This window comes from Schistocerca nitens, chromosome 4, assembly GCF_023898315.1.
Source record: "Schistocerca nitens isolate TAMUIC-IGC-003100 chromosome 4, iqSchNite1.1, whole genome shotgun sequence".
NCBI classification, from domain to species: Eukaryota; Metazoa; Arthropoda; class Insecta; order Orthoptera; family Acrididae; genus Schistocerca; species Schistocerca nitens.
Genome location: NC_064617.1, coordinates 940985567 through 940999946, shown reverse-complemented (window position 1 = coordinate 940999946; position 14380 = coordinate 940985567). Strand labels below are relative to the sequence as shown.

General features: G+C 37.8%; 1 protein-coding gene across 2 annotated transcripts in view; it reads left to right on the top strand.

The window, feature by feature from the left end:
* The window catches only part of LOC126253577 (methenyltetrahydrofolate synthase domain-containing protein), a 144098-nt gene that overhangs the window by 114482 nt on the left and 15236 nt on the right, over nucleotides 1–14380 (top strand). For both annotated transcript variants that reach the window (XM_049955002.1, XM_049955001.1), the window contains one exon: nucleotides 2362–2552. In XM_049955002.1, the coding sequence (XP_049810959.1) occupies nucleotides 2362–2552 (191 nt within the window). The remainder of the gene's footprint in view (nucleotides 1–2361; nucleotides 2553–14380) is intronic.

Here is a 14380-nt window from a genome sequence, read left to right as displayed (position 1 = left end):
TTGAGTTGACTGTCACATACCTTCTTCAAAAAAATACAGACTCCACACACCTAATTCAGCAATGGTGCATTGAATTGTCAATCACTTGCTATAATGTAGTCACTCATGAAGTTCGTAAGGGTTTCCTGCTGCCCTGTCTTAGAAATTTTGTTTATTTATATTATCTGACAAGTGGAAGTGACCCACATCAGAAGAAATCAAAACAACACGTGGGGGAATGTTCTGAAACATTTCCTCACGTACAGCTTTGCAAATTTCAAAGTCTCTCTCACTTCATTCTTGGGTAACAATAATTTTGTCATATCAGACAATCCAAAGGTAGCTGCATGTTTGAGAGCTAAACATTTGGAGAGTGCTGGCTGGACAGTCTCACATGCATCACATTTTCCTGTTTGTTACAGTCCGAGGTTCATCAGTAGATTTTCTTTTCTGTGGAGAAACTGATGCTGTAAAGTTTGATACCCAAACTTGAATGGTTTTTCTATCAGGAACAGAATCTTGTTGGCCAAGGTCGAACTGAATGTGAAATGTTTGAGTAGTAATCACAGAACCACCATTACAGATCTGCTCCTCTACAACAAATACATGATGCTCACCTAGCTGAGCCATTGCTTATGCTGAAAATGGCATGTACACAGCTATCAATCAATACCTCCTCCATGTCAATAACCCCATCACAATTCACATAGTGGCCTCTCCAAATAGGGGAGGTCTTTTTGCCAGTCCCTGCAGTTACATATCTGTCCAGTGCTTGTCTAATACTCTTCTAAACTTAATCCACTGTTCCTCTACTTGTCCTGCCCAGAGCTCAATGTTTTACATTCCTCCTTGGGGTATGACACCATTGCTTGTCTACCTATTTTACTGTGTTAATAGTAGTTTCCTTTTAGTTGAATGATCACTGTGCTGTAAGTGCATCATTATCAATTATCCAATTCATTGTGTCTACCCTCAAAGAACTCAGGTCTACTTTTTGTTTCTATTAGATCTAACATATTTCTGTTATGAGTCGGCGTCTCAAATATCTGTTGTCAGCAGTTTTCAGATAAGTCATTTAGAATTATTTCACATGATGTCTTGTTGTGTCCACCATGTACAAAACTATAGTTATCTCAATAGATTATTAGATAATTATAGTCTCTTCCAATGATAGTATAGTTCGGGAAATTGTATACCAGTGAGATTTGTGCTAAGGTTTTTTGTTTCATTTGGGGTTAGTCTGATGGTCAGTATAAGGCCCATTTGAAGTTGGTGAACACACATATGATACTCAGTCTTCCCCAGATGATCTTCCTGCAGCTTCAGTTTGTACCACAGTGGATTTGAGTTTCTCATCTACCATGGCAAATACATCACCACTATTTCTAATTAGTCTATCCATTCAGTATGCATTTAGATTTACCCCAAAAAGCCCACTACTGTGAATTTTGTATTATTACCAGCTTTCTGTATTTAGTATTTTGTAAGCTCCATTCCTTTTTAGTAATGCTTCAAACTGAGAGAGCTTCAGCAGTTGCTCACTATTACTTTAATAGTCTTGCCTGTCAGGGGAGTTCTTTGGAGTTTACATCAATATCTCATGGTCTCCTATAGTTATCATTTTCTGGACTGGATGGAGGATTGCCTAATCACGCCAGTTGCGCAAATCTAACGTGTCATGGTCTTGTTTGTGACAAAACATTTGAAGTCCTGCTCCAAGTCTTTCTCTTGACTCTGAAAATGTTCTGGGGACAATGCTGCAGATTGCAAACTTCATTGAAATCCCATGAGCAAAGCTCAGTTAAAATAAATCAAGGGTGATTGACTTTTGTATGATACTGAGGTAATTGAGTTGGGAAATTAGATGGTAAAAGCAATAGACATCTTTTGCTATTTGGGCAGCAAAACAACTGACAATTGTGAAGTAAAGAGTACATAAAATGCCTACTGCCAGTAGCAAGAAAATTTTCAGAAAAAGAGAAATTTGTGAACATCGAGTTTTAATTTAAATGTTGGGCAGGCTTTTCCAAAAATATAAGTCTGGATTGTAGCCTTATGTGGAAGTGAAGCACACACTCTGTTTTATATGTATACCAGTCTTCTAAATATTTTATCATTCTCCATCTCCTTCAGGCACAGATAAAAACCTACCAGTTTTTGAGTTCCTAAAGCTTGTAATGTTTTTGCCCTTTTTTGTATCAGCCCTGTCACAGTTTCAGAAGTTTGCAACTCATTGCTTTTCAAATGTCTTATTGCAATTTTTGGCTTCAGATTTGACTTGAGATTGGCACTTATGTCTGTTCTGATGTTATACACTACAAGCTGATATGCCTGCATTTTGTATTTTAAATTTATTTATGAGAACTTTCTAACCATTTTCAGGTATTTGATTCTCTCCCTCATCAGTTGTTTAAGAGTCATGATGTTCCTGTTGACATCATCATAACACCAACACAGATAATAAATGTCACACCTCGACTTCCAAGGCCTCCTGGAATAATATGGAGTTTATTAACAGAACAGAGGCTCAGAGAGATACCTATATTGCAGGTCCTACGTGAACAACTAATGAAGTAAGTCTACTTTTGTTTATTTTATTTTTTTCTTCTTTTTGCATGTTGTAACTTGTCTTCACTAATGATATCTATATGTACTTACCAAAATACACTTGTATGTAGTCCTGTCTGGTTTCTTTTTTGATAGTTGAGTGTAAGCACTGTTGCACTTACTAAACTAAAGCTGCATGGGAGGTCATTTGCTCAAGGCTCAGTATCAAGGATAGGCATGAACGTGTTGTAAAGTATGTAAAGACTGTTAGTGGCGCCAGAGTTAGTGTCCAGTCCCTAGTGTGTGAGACAGGAAATGAGATTGACAGTAGATGACCAAAATCTGAAACGCTTAACTCCATTTTCAAATGTTCCTTTACAAAAGAAAATCCAGGAGACTTAAGAATTAATTTAATCCTTGTGCCACTGGAAAGATGAACAAAACAAGTATTAGTGTCAGTAGTGTTGAGAAACAACTGAAATCAGTAAAATTGAACAAAACTCCATGTCAGATTCTGTGCTGAATTTGCACCTGAGTTAGACCCTCTTCTAATTATAAGCTATCATAGATATTCCTTGAACAAAAGACCATGTCAAGTTCTTGGAAAAAGGCACAGGTCACACCCATCTACAAGAAGGGTAGTCCAGTATCCTTGACATTGATTTGTTGTAGAACCTTAGAACATATTCTGAGCTCAAACATAATGAGGTATCTCAAATGGAATGACCCCCTCAGTGCAAATAGCATGGATTTCAAAAGCATCAATCACGTGAAACCCAACTCACACTTTTCCCACATGACTTACTTAAAGCTTTGGATCAAGGCAATCAGGTAGATGGTGTATTTCTTGATTTCCGAAAAGTACCACACCTACGCTTATTGTAAAGACTATGATAATATAAGCTATCAAGTGAAATTTGTGACTGCATTGAGGACTTTTTGGCAGGGAGGATGCAGCATATTATCTAGGATGAAAAATCATCGTCAGATGTAGAAGTAAATTCGGGTGTGCACCAGGGAAGTGTGTTATGACCCTTGCTATTCAAGTTGCATATTAGTGACCTTGCAGATGATATTAATAGTAAAATTAGGCTTTTTGCAGATGATGCAGTTATCTGTAATTAAGTACTAGCTGAAAGAAGCTGCATAAATATTCAGGCAGATCTTGATAAGATTTAAAGTGGCACAGAGATTTGCATCTTGCTTTAAATGTCCAGAAATGTAAAATTTTGCATTTCACGAAACATAAAGCTGTAGTATCCTATGACTATATCAATGAGTCACTGTTGGAATTGGCCACTCATACAAATACCTGGGTGTAACACTTTGTACAGATATGAAATGGAATGATCACATAGGTATAGTTGTGGGTAAAGCAGGTGGTAGGCTTTGGTTTATTGGTAGAACACAGGGGAAATGCAATCAATCTACAAATGGACTGATGACTTTTGCGATCGGCTCTAGAATATTGCTCAAGTGTGTGTGATCCATACCAGATAGGACCAACAGGGGTTATTGAACATATACAGAGGAGAGCAACACAAATGGTCCCAGGTTTGTTTAATCCATGGGAGAGTGTCACAGAGATAATGAACTGAACTTAACTGAACTGGATGTCTCTTGAAGATAGACATAAACTGCGTGAAGAAAGCCTGTTAAAAAAGTTTCAAAAACCTGCTTTAAGTGATTACTCTAGGAATATACTACCGCCCCCTGTGTGTTGCTCACATAGGGATTGTGAGGATAAGATTAGAATAATTACTGCACCCACAGAGGCATTTAGTCAATCATTCTTCCTGTGCTCCATACTTGAATGGAACACGAAGAAACCCTAATAACTGGCACAATGGGATGCACCCTCTGCCATGCACCTCATGGTGGTTTGCAGAGTATAGATGTAGATGGAGATTGTTTGTTCCTTCTAGCAACCACATGATTCACACCTAAATTTCATTGATCTTCCCCAATCATTTAGTCATCTTCAGAGGAACATTCAACAAAAATACATCATTACAATTTTATAAATGGTCTGTAAAATAAGATATCATGTTAACAATACTAAATGCATTTTTACATAGAACAACAAATTGATCTAAACTCACAGATTGTCCCCACTGAAACTGGAATCCGGCAGTTGTAGTAACAGTCATTACAAGGAGCAAGTAAATATGTACTAAATAATGAAACCCTTGTCTTGATCACCAAAATAATTTTATTTATCATCTCGTGCTCTATTCCAGGAGTACCCAATCATCAAATCTCTGGCTCGAAACATAAAATATAAGACCACATATTAAAAGGAAAACATTGTAACAGTGTAGTAATAGCATTGTTGCAGTATCCTTTTTTTAATATCTTGTCTTATATACTATTTTTCATATCATGAGTGTGAAGATGGAGTTCCCCCAGAATGTGCCATAAGGCAATAAATAAAATTATATTGGCAATCAAGACAAAGTGTTTTATAATTTAGTGCAAATATAGTCATAGACCTTTTTAGAGGCTTTTGGCTAGAACCATGTAACTTGGAGAATGATTTACCTGCAATGGAACTGTGGCTCAAGTTTAGAAGAATAGCTGACTGACCTGCATGTAGACCTAGAAGAGCGGCTCATGATGGGAGGGGGTGGGGGTGGGGAAGGGGAGGAGCCTCCATGGTATGTAATCTCTGTAAAGAAACAGTGACTACAACACAATAGCTGTAAAACAAAGCATTGGGTTATAGCTTGAGACATGCTAAATGAAACACATTGGTTGTGGAAAGCAAAATACATGAACCCTTCAACAATCACCCAAGTTGAATCTTATTGAAAGACCTCTCGCAAAACCCGAAGAAATTCTGGTGATATTTTAAGTGGAGTTTGATGTCTGTTTAAGACAGTGTTATTACTCAAGGAACATACGCGTTGAAAGCACTGATGATGGCTGTTAATCAGTCGAAATCGATATGCAAAATTAAATAAAGAAAACATGATCTTGTGACTGGTTGTTGCTTATTTGGTAATTTTATGGATATTAATGTCAGTGGACTGAGCTGAAATTGCTGAAGCTGAATAGGACCCCGGGGTTGAACAGCATCCACAGGTCATACTTATCTACAAGAAGTGTAACAGAAGTGATCCACAAAATTACCATCCAATACCATAGCCCAGTCACTGAAGACCAGAAAAGGTTAAATAGGGGAAAAAATTTGTGTAGTCACAAAGTTATGTACAGTTGTAGGATGTGTTGCAAAGAACAACATACTACCAATCCTGGTCGATGGGGTGTTTGCATGTTGGGCAAAGAGAAGGGGGGAGACCCGTTTAAAGGTCACTTTTTAACATTTTTATTGAACAACTCAAAACCCACAGGTGTTTCACAGAGCTGTACTGACCTTTCTGCAGCACATCTTATGAATCACTGGCGATATAGTGTCCTGACATTCCCATGGGTGTTCACTTTCCATGAAGTGTGTTAACGCTACATGGAATACAGAGATGGGTTACTAATAGTATTAATGCAAGAAATGTATGTGGGCGGATTTTATTGAAATCTCTGCTCACTGTTCTATGCTGCTAGAGGGGAAACAGATTCTTAGTCATCCTGTGTGGCAGCTGTAGCGTTCTGAGAAATTTGTCTTTCCCACCACTATAAGGGCTGTTCACTTTTTAGTTTACAGATTATACCTCCCAAGAATTTCCTCTCGTGTTCTCTTATGTGAGTAGACAAAATAACTTCACTCAGCTCTTTTTTTACGTAGAGGAGTTTTTATGAGTTTATTAAGGATTACTTCTTTGCATGTGTTAACTGAGCATGTATGTAAATTACATTCCTACAAACAATGTCTGAGAAGTGTTTAATTTGTAAGTGTGATGCCAGCTACCTATGTAATGTTTGTAATGCTTGTGGGGATGGGACTGGATTGGTAAATGAGATACCTTGCTGCTGTCTATCATTGGTGTCATACTGTAAAGCCATTTAACTGTGTTGTTGTTATTTTGTGGTGAATTAATGAATGGCCCTAAAGTTACTGAACTCCTCTCACCATAAAGTGAGGTACTGGTAGACTGCGCAAATCTCTATCATTCAGGAATTGCTGAAATTAGTAGAGTGAGCTGCATTGAGAGACTGAGTGGAACCACTTACCACACCTCTACCTTGCAAGGTGGGCATGAATATGGCTGATGGAATGTTCAAGTGTTCTGTAATGCATTGACTGACATATGATGAAACAGCTGAAGTTCCATAATGCATGGGTGGCATACTCCTGTTGCAGAGGGAGCCAATTTAGCCTCTGAGCCTCTTCAGGTGTTGGAAGAGATGAGTTTGGGATGACGTATTTGATACTCCTCATGCTGTGAAGTCTGTTAAAGCCATTGACAGTGGAGGCAGCGAGATTGACATTGTCGAATACATATTGTCAGCATGTTACACTTGGGGCAGGCTCTTAACAGCTTCACAGCTCCAAATGTTTATCTTTTTTGCATAATAGCTCACTTAATAAACTGAAAATAACTGCACTATATAGACAAGAGCTCTGTGCAGCACCGAGCGAGGTGGCGCAGTGGTTAGCACACTGGACTCGCATTCGGGAGGACGACGGTTCAATCCCGTCTCCAGCCATCCTGATTTAGGTTTTCCGTGATTTCCCTAAATCGTTTCAGGCAAATGCCGGGATGGTTCCTTTGAAAGGGCACGGCCGATTTCCTTCCCAATCCTTCCCTAACCCGAGCTTGCGCTCCGTCTCTAATGACCTCGTTGTCGACGGGACGTTAAACACTAACAACCACCACCATCTGTGCAGCTATTTTGGCTACTTACATAAAAGAACAGGACAGAAAATAATGGGGAGGTATAGTCTGTCTGTAAACTGAAAAGTGATCAGTGCACATGATGGGGGAAGTCACATTTTCGGGAAGAATGCTATAGCTGCTATACAGAATGACTAAGGATCAGTTTCCCCTCTAGCAGTGTAGAGCAATGAGCAGAGATCTACATAGAGTCTGTCCATATGAGCTTATTACATTAGTATTATTAGGAATTCATATCTGTATTCCATGTAGTGTTAACACACTTCATGGAAAATGAACAACCCTAGGAATGTCGGGGCACTATGTCGCCCGTGATTCATAAGGTGTGTTGCAGACAGGTCAGGATGGCAGCTTATATAGATACACATCATTTTCATGCAAAATAAAGTGAAAATTATACTGGTAAAAGGAGTGAGTGCATGAATTATAGTGATCAAATCAGAAAGTTAATTGATCCTGTAAGTAGTCTTCAACCAACAATTAACGTTCTACTGAGTGATGTGAAAAAAACTACATCTCAGTGTGTGTGTCATCATTAAAATTGCACATACTTTTGCATGGTAGCCAAACTGTCCCAAATATAAATATGAAAAAGCTAACATCTAAAAAGTGTTGTGAATGGTTATCGCTATGAAAATGTGTAATTTACGGATGATAGTCAAACTCTTCCAAATAAGTGGACTGAAACTACTACTGAAACAAGTGTTAATGATAAACATGAAAGTGTGAAGTGTGATGGATAGAGGTCTGCGCGGATAAGAAAAGTGCAATCCGCATCCGCACCGCATCTGCAAGGTCCTAATCCGCAACTGCATCCGCATCAATTAATCCGCATCTGCAAGTTCCTTATCCACATCTGCATATATTTAAGTTTTGAATGAGTAATTAATAGTAATAGAAAGTAGTACTTAGAATTATGGTATGTAATGACATAGTTATTGTTAGGGTGCCATTTCTGCGACAACTTAACTGCTTTTGACTTCTTAAATCACAGGAAATGCTCTATACCTTCTCTAAAGCAGACCATTCCAAACAGGAAAGCATTGGCGCTCCAGAGCACACACAGTAGCGGCTCAGATCTCGTGAGATTGGAAACGCTATTTAAAAAAAATAAAATTCAATGTAATAGTATTAAATGATGAAAATACGTGTATAGAAACAATTATATTTCGCTGCTCTTGTGCCAAGGCAGCTGAAAATGACGATGGTTTTAAACTGTTACTAGCACATTGCATCATTTACTGACAGTTTTTTTGTACTCACTGCTTGGATGTGTCAAATTTGGAAGCCATTCATGTCAGCTGATGATTATATTATAGCTTACACGTTCAGTCCTCGTCATTTCCAGGTGAAAATATTTACAGTATTAGGCCTACACCGCAAAATGCTGGCGCACCTGTGACAAAGTTAAACTGCCAGCAATAATTGACGTTGTCTGGAAGAAATAACTCGTCTTCCGAAGAGTGACAACAAAATCAGTGTTTATCGAAATTAGGAGTGGTTGGATGAGGTAGCAGTTCCTTAGCACTCACTGCGCCGTACTTGGTCCCCACATCAATAAGGAACTGTGCCGTCTCGAGAAACCCAGTTCCACATGCAACTTCGAATGGTAAAATGTCTTTGCTGACAAGATAGATAAGTTTTTCTGTCGCGGCTGTCTTCAAATTTGGCGGAACTTAAGGAACTTTCGTGTCTCTCTTGGTATTTAAATAAGTACTTATGCTACTTTGTCGAGCCTCACACGAATGTTTTAGCAAATTTGAAGTTCCACTTTTGTGTCCAGTGTAGGAATATACTTTTTTACATGCAAAACAAGCCACTATATCTTTTATCTTTTCGTTGCCATCAAACACATATGCGAATTTTTTCCAAATTGGCGATTTCAATTTGTTTTCCTTCACTAATGTAAAATCACCTTTTTTCACCTTACACGAAATTGTATCCATCGATATGGTGTTCATTTGAAGAAAGAACTCTCGCTGATATTTGCTGCGATGCACGTTGTCACTCGGTCACTATAAAGCGCTAACTGAAGTCAGCGGAAAATTGCAACGGGCACCTGTCTGGTAGACTGTGGGCAGGTTTGTCACCCAGAGAGCACTTCACAGGCCACACAAAAGACATGGACGCGGAAATGGATTAGGTGCAGGTCTCTTGGGTACAGCTACATCGGTCGTAGCCGGGGGCTAAGGACAACAGACATCCGCTCTACCCGGGCCCTGCAAGATTCCAAGAATGTCAACAGACTTGAAGTTTTCAACTAACATTGCAAAATACGTACTGGGCAGATGCCTTGCTCATCATCCGCAGATGACCCGCGGATATCCGCGCCAGTCGCGATTTTATCCGCCAAGTAACAAATACCGCGGATATATCTGCGGATATCCACATCCGCACAGACCTCTAGTGATGGCAGCGAAGCTCATAAACAATGCAGCAGTGGAGCAAACAAAACAACAGTGAGACTCAGTGACAACAGAATCAAGAATCAGTTGCAAAAAAGACACAATGTTCTTTTCTTAAGAGACAACCATGCCAGAAACCTGGTGAGTATTTTACAAGACAATAACAAAGATTTCCAAGCAATGGGATTAGTAAAACAGTGTGCAAGTATGAAAAATGCTACCGATGTTGACCTACAGGAAAAAAGGAAAGATGAAAATGAATATGTCGTGTGCATATCTGGTGCCAACAACGTTGCAAGAAACGAGGCACAAAACTGCATAGCAAGCCTCAAAAAGTTCTTAGAAGCTAACAAATCTTGGAACACAATAGTTATAATGTTACCTCACAGGCATGACCTAATATACAATTCACCTTCAACAAGGAGATACAAAAAACAAACATCAGAATCAAGCAGATGTTTGCTTTGTGTGGAAAACATAGAATAGCATATGTAGGTAAAATGGACAAATGCCTACATACCAAGCATGGGATCATCTAAATTTCTAAGGCAAGAAACTTTTAAGTGAGAAAATAAGCAAAATTATTGCAGAGAAAGACAACATAAACAAAATTATCATTCATACAGGTGATAGGGATGTTTTTTTAGAGTAAAACATAGCAATTTAATCCTTACATACCAGAATGTTCGGTAATATAACGAATAAAACAGAACACTTGGATGTATATCTAAATGAATCAAAATCACATTTCTTAAACATGAGTGAATTAGTTGCAAGGAAGAGGAAGCATATGGACATAGGCTAAGATATTATGAACTTATAAACTTGTACTGTAGAAGGACACATAAAGGTGGAGGGGTAGGCATTTATAGCAGAAATGATATAGCACATCAAAAAGTCAAATGGATTGATGATTTGAGTAAAGAAATAGTACTTGAGGTTGCAGCAATAAATTTAAAACTAGGGAACAACAGGCTGATTATACCACCTCCATGTAAGTCAGTTGTGTGGAGGACCTGCTGGAGAAGACATCAGCATATAAAAAACATGTGCTGTTGGTTGTAGACATCAAATAAAAGCAATAATTATTTGCATTGTGTTGATTTACTTCAGTGTTACAGCTATTATCACATAAACTCAGAACCTACAAGAATTACTATAGAAACACAAACATGCATTGACCACATTCTCGAACTAAAAGTGATACGGTTATGTATTAAAGAAAATGTAATTATAATAAACTTAAAAGGCACTAGGCAATAAAAAATGGGAACCAATTTCCAATGCAACAAGCATGAATGATAAATAGGAAAATTATGAAACATGCCCTTTAGTAAAACAAGTAAACAAATCTGTTAATCTCAAAGCTGAGAATTACCCTCCAGAAGTCATTGAACTGAGAGAGAATATGAAAGACTATTACATACTCTTTAGAGTAAAAACAGTGCATATAGCATAAGTTTGTTTTTGCACAAAAAAATGATAATTTCTTACCTTCACTATTTATATCAATTTGTGCACTTACGTTTCTTAACTAAACCATTGTGTCTGTGAACTAAAATCTGTGACAATGTCCAAAAACTGTTTTTTATATGGACAGCAAACAGACAAATAAACAAATGAATAAATTTTGCCATTAAAACACTGTTTTTAATAATCTGTAATTTTTCCTTCTCCTAAGAGGTGGAAATTATTAGTCATAGAGAAAACTGAACAAAATCTTTTCTGTAGGAAATTTAATGTAACTTAGTTTTATACTGGGAAACATTTTTTCTAGAAGCTTTAGTTAAAAAAAAATAAATAAATAAAAAGTGACCATATAGCCCCCCCCCCCCCCACACACACACAATTAGGATTTTTAGTATGTTCATCATGGCACTCCCTTCTACAACTGTACTATAATTTGTGACTGCATGATTTTTTTTTCGTCATTGACTGTACTATAATTGACGTTAATCTGTTTTATACTTTCAGAATTTAATGATCTCTGGCTAAATGCCCCAACCCACCTACATACATTTCTTTTCAATGAAGCACTGTACGTACATCCTGTAGAAAGTTTCTAATGGATAACTGTGAAATGCCTTCCAACCTCAGAAACTGGATTCACTTTCTTTTGCTATAAACCTGGAAACATTTATTTTTACATGTTAAATATCTCCTGTTAGTCCTTTTTGTTATTGGTCCAACACACTTGAACAATATTTTAGAATGTGTCACAAGTATTTTGTAAGCAGTATCTTTTGTATACTGGCTGTATTTTCCCAGTATCATACCAGTGAACCTAAGTCTACTGTTTGCTTTGTCTGTGATAGAGCTTCTGCAATCATTCCATTTAATGTTGTCAAATCCATTTAATGTTACCAAAAATTGTGACTCTCTGAGGTATTTTATGAGTTTACTGATTCCAATTATGACTCACTGACACTGTAATCAGAGGATACTACGTGTTTGTGTTTTATGAAGTGCATAATTCTGCAGGACAAGCCATACTGTTTAATAGTCTGCAATTGGGTCTTATTACAGCAATATGGAAACAATAATTGCCACTCACCACACAGAAGAGGCATTGTGTGGCAGACAGGCACATTGAAAAAGATTGTTAGATAGTATTAGCTATCACATTAAGTAATTCATCAGACATAGGCAAACAAAATGCATACACATGGACACTGTCGTCTCCAGCTTCTGGGGGTACAGAAAAGAGGTGTGAGGGGGACAGTTGGGGGGGGGGGATGCTACTGCTGCACTGCTTGTGGGACTGTGCAGGGTTGTGGTGGTGACAGGACAGGGGCTGCAAGGTGCAGCATTGGGAGGGCGGGAGGGGAGGGGCCAAAGGGTAGAAGGGAGAAGTATGGAAGGATTATATAATTCACAAAAAGTTTATATGCATCTTTAAAACCCAAAATAAAACACTGTGTAGAAGATTTACTACAGCTTGTAAAATTAACAAAATCTGACAAAACAAGATTTTAAATCACTTTAAGGAAATCGTGCATAGAATAAGAGGAGCGTCCCACAGGGAAACCTTTCAAACTAAGATTTAAAAATCTTGGATTTATTGCTCTTAATTGGAAGTATATTGAAAAGGAAACTTTCAAAATAATGCACATTTATTTGTAAAATCGTTAAAGAAGTGTTATGTAAGTGCAAATTGTTTTCCTGTCTGATCTTCACTGACTGAATGTGGCAGTTGGCATTTCATTTTGAATGACTTCATATTGTTAACCACAAGCCTCACGAGGAAAGACAGAGTTAGAACTCTGAGCTGCTGCACAAGATTCACAAACTCATGCCAGAGGTCATTCTGGCTGTTTCTCATTCTTTGTGAATGCACAGAGTGGCCTCGAAATATGATACCATAGAGTATAATAATAATATACCAAAAATAAACAAAGCAAATTAGTTTTCATGCATCAGTGTAAGAGGCTGTGAAGATTACAGCATCAAGTTTCTGTACAATACCCTGGTGCGACAAGAGACATTATCACCTATCTTCAGTCCTAAGTATTTTAAGTGGCTGGCTTCACTGGTCTTATGAGGACAATAAAATTTTATTTCTACAAAAGTTCTGTGTCAGAAGCTGTATATGCTGAGTTTTGGTTGCAAAGTGTCACAATGCATAGTGTTTCATGTTATCCGTCAGACAGTTTATTACTGAACTTGTGTGTTGCCAACACCTTGCATGTTAAATGCCAAAAAATTATTCAAAACATGTAAATAAATGCACTTTTTTCACTCCGATGCCAAGCCTCATTCAACACAATTCTTTGTAGCTCTCACATGCACAATTCTTTGTAGCTCTCACTTGCTCCAGTCCCGAAACTGGTTGTACTAGGTATCAGTGCTGCATAATACTGCCATCTAGTGATACCTATGTTAACTCAGTGTCAAATTGTAACAGTTGTGTTGAGAAAAAGTTTGTTATTATTATATTCAAGTTAGTGGGCGTGAAGTGGCTGATACTTCACATACAGACCTCTCTTAGCAAGAGATTGTGGAACTTGTAGCAGAGTCTGTAAATGAAAACAAGAATGACAATGATTTAGATGATGACAGTAATTCATATGTAATCAATTTGACTGAAATGATGATTAACCACCATGAAGAGTGTTTCAAAAGTAGCAGAAAATGAAAAAAATATGTGTTGTAATGCTTATGTAGATATATTTGGACAAAAGTGCACTTTTTCTTTTAGTGTACATCCTGGCTGGTGGTCAGTGGCCTCATTGTTTCCACAAAGAGAAGTGCACAATTCTGTGTAATGTGTTTTGTGGCCAGGTGGCAGTGATTTAAATAAGAGTGCACAGAGATGGCTTGTGTCTGCATTATGGACTGCAAATGTTTAAAAGCATCTTTGGCACATGCACATTTCTTTTGCGTAATAGTCGCTGAAAAAAAACTTGGATTAAACATTCCTGAAAATGTGTCTGTGAATAATTAGTTAATGATAAGAGACTGTCTTGTGGGGCAGGAGATTAATAATAAGAAATAAGTAATAGGAAATATTGTTCACTGTCTTCTATGAGCTCCTGAAAACTATTTCTGTGGTCAGCCAAAAACGATGGAGAACATACTGACCATAATTTCCAGTCTGCAAGTCCACATTCTTGTCTAGTCCACTGAAAGAAATATTTCTATTCTTAGTGGAATCAG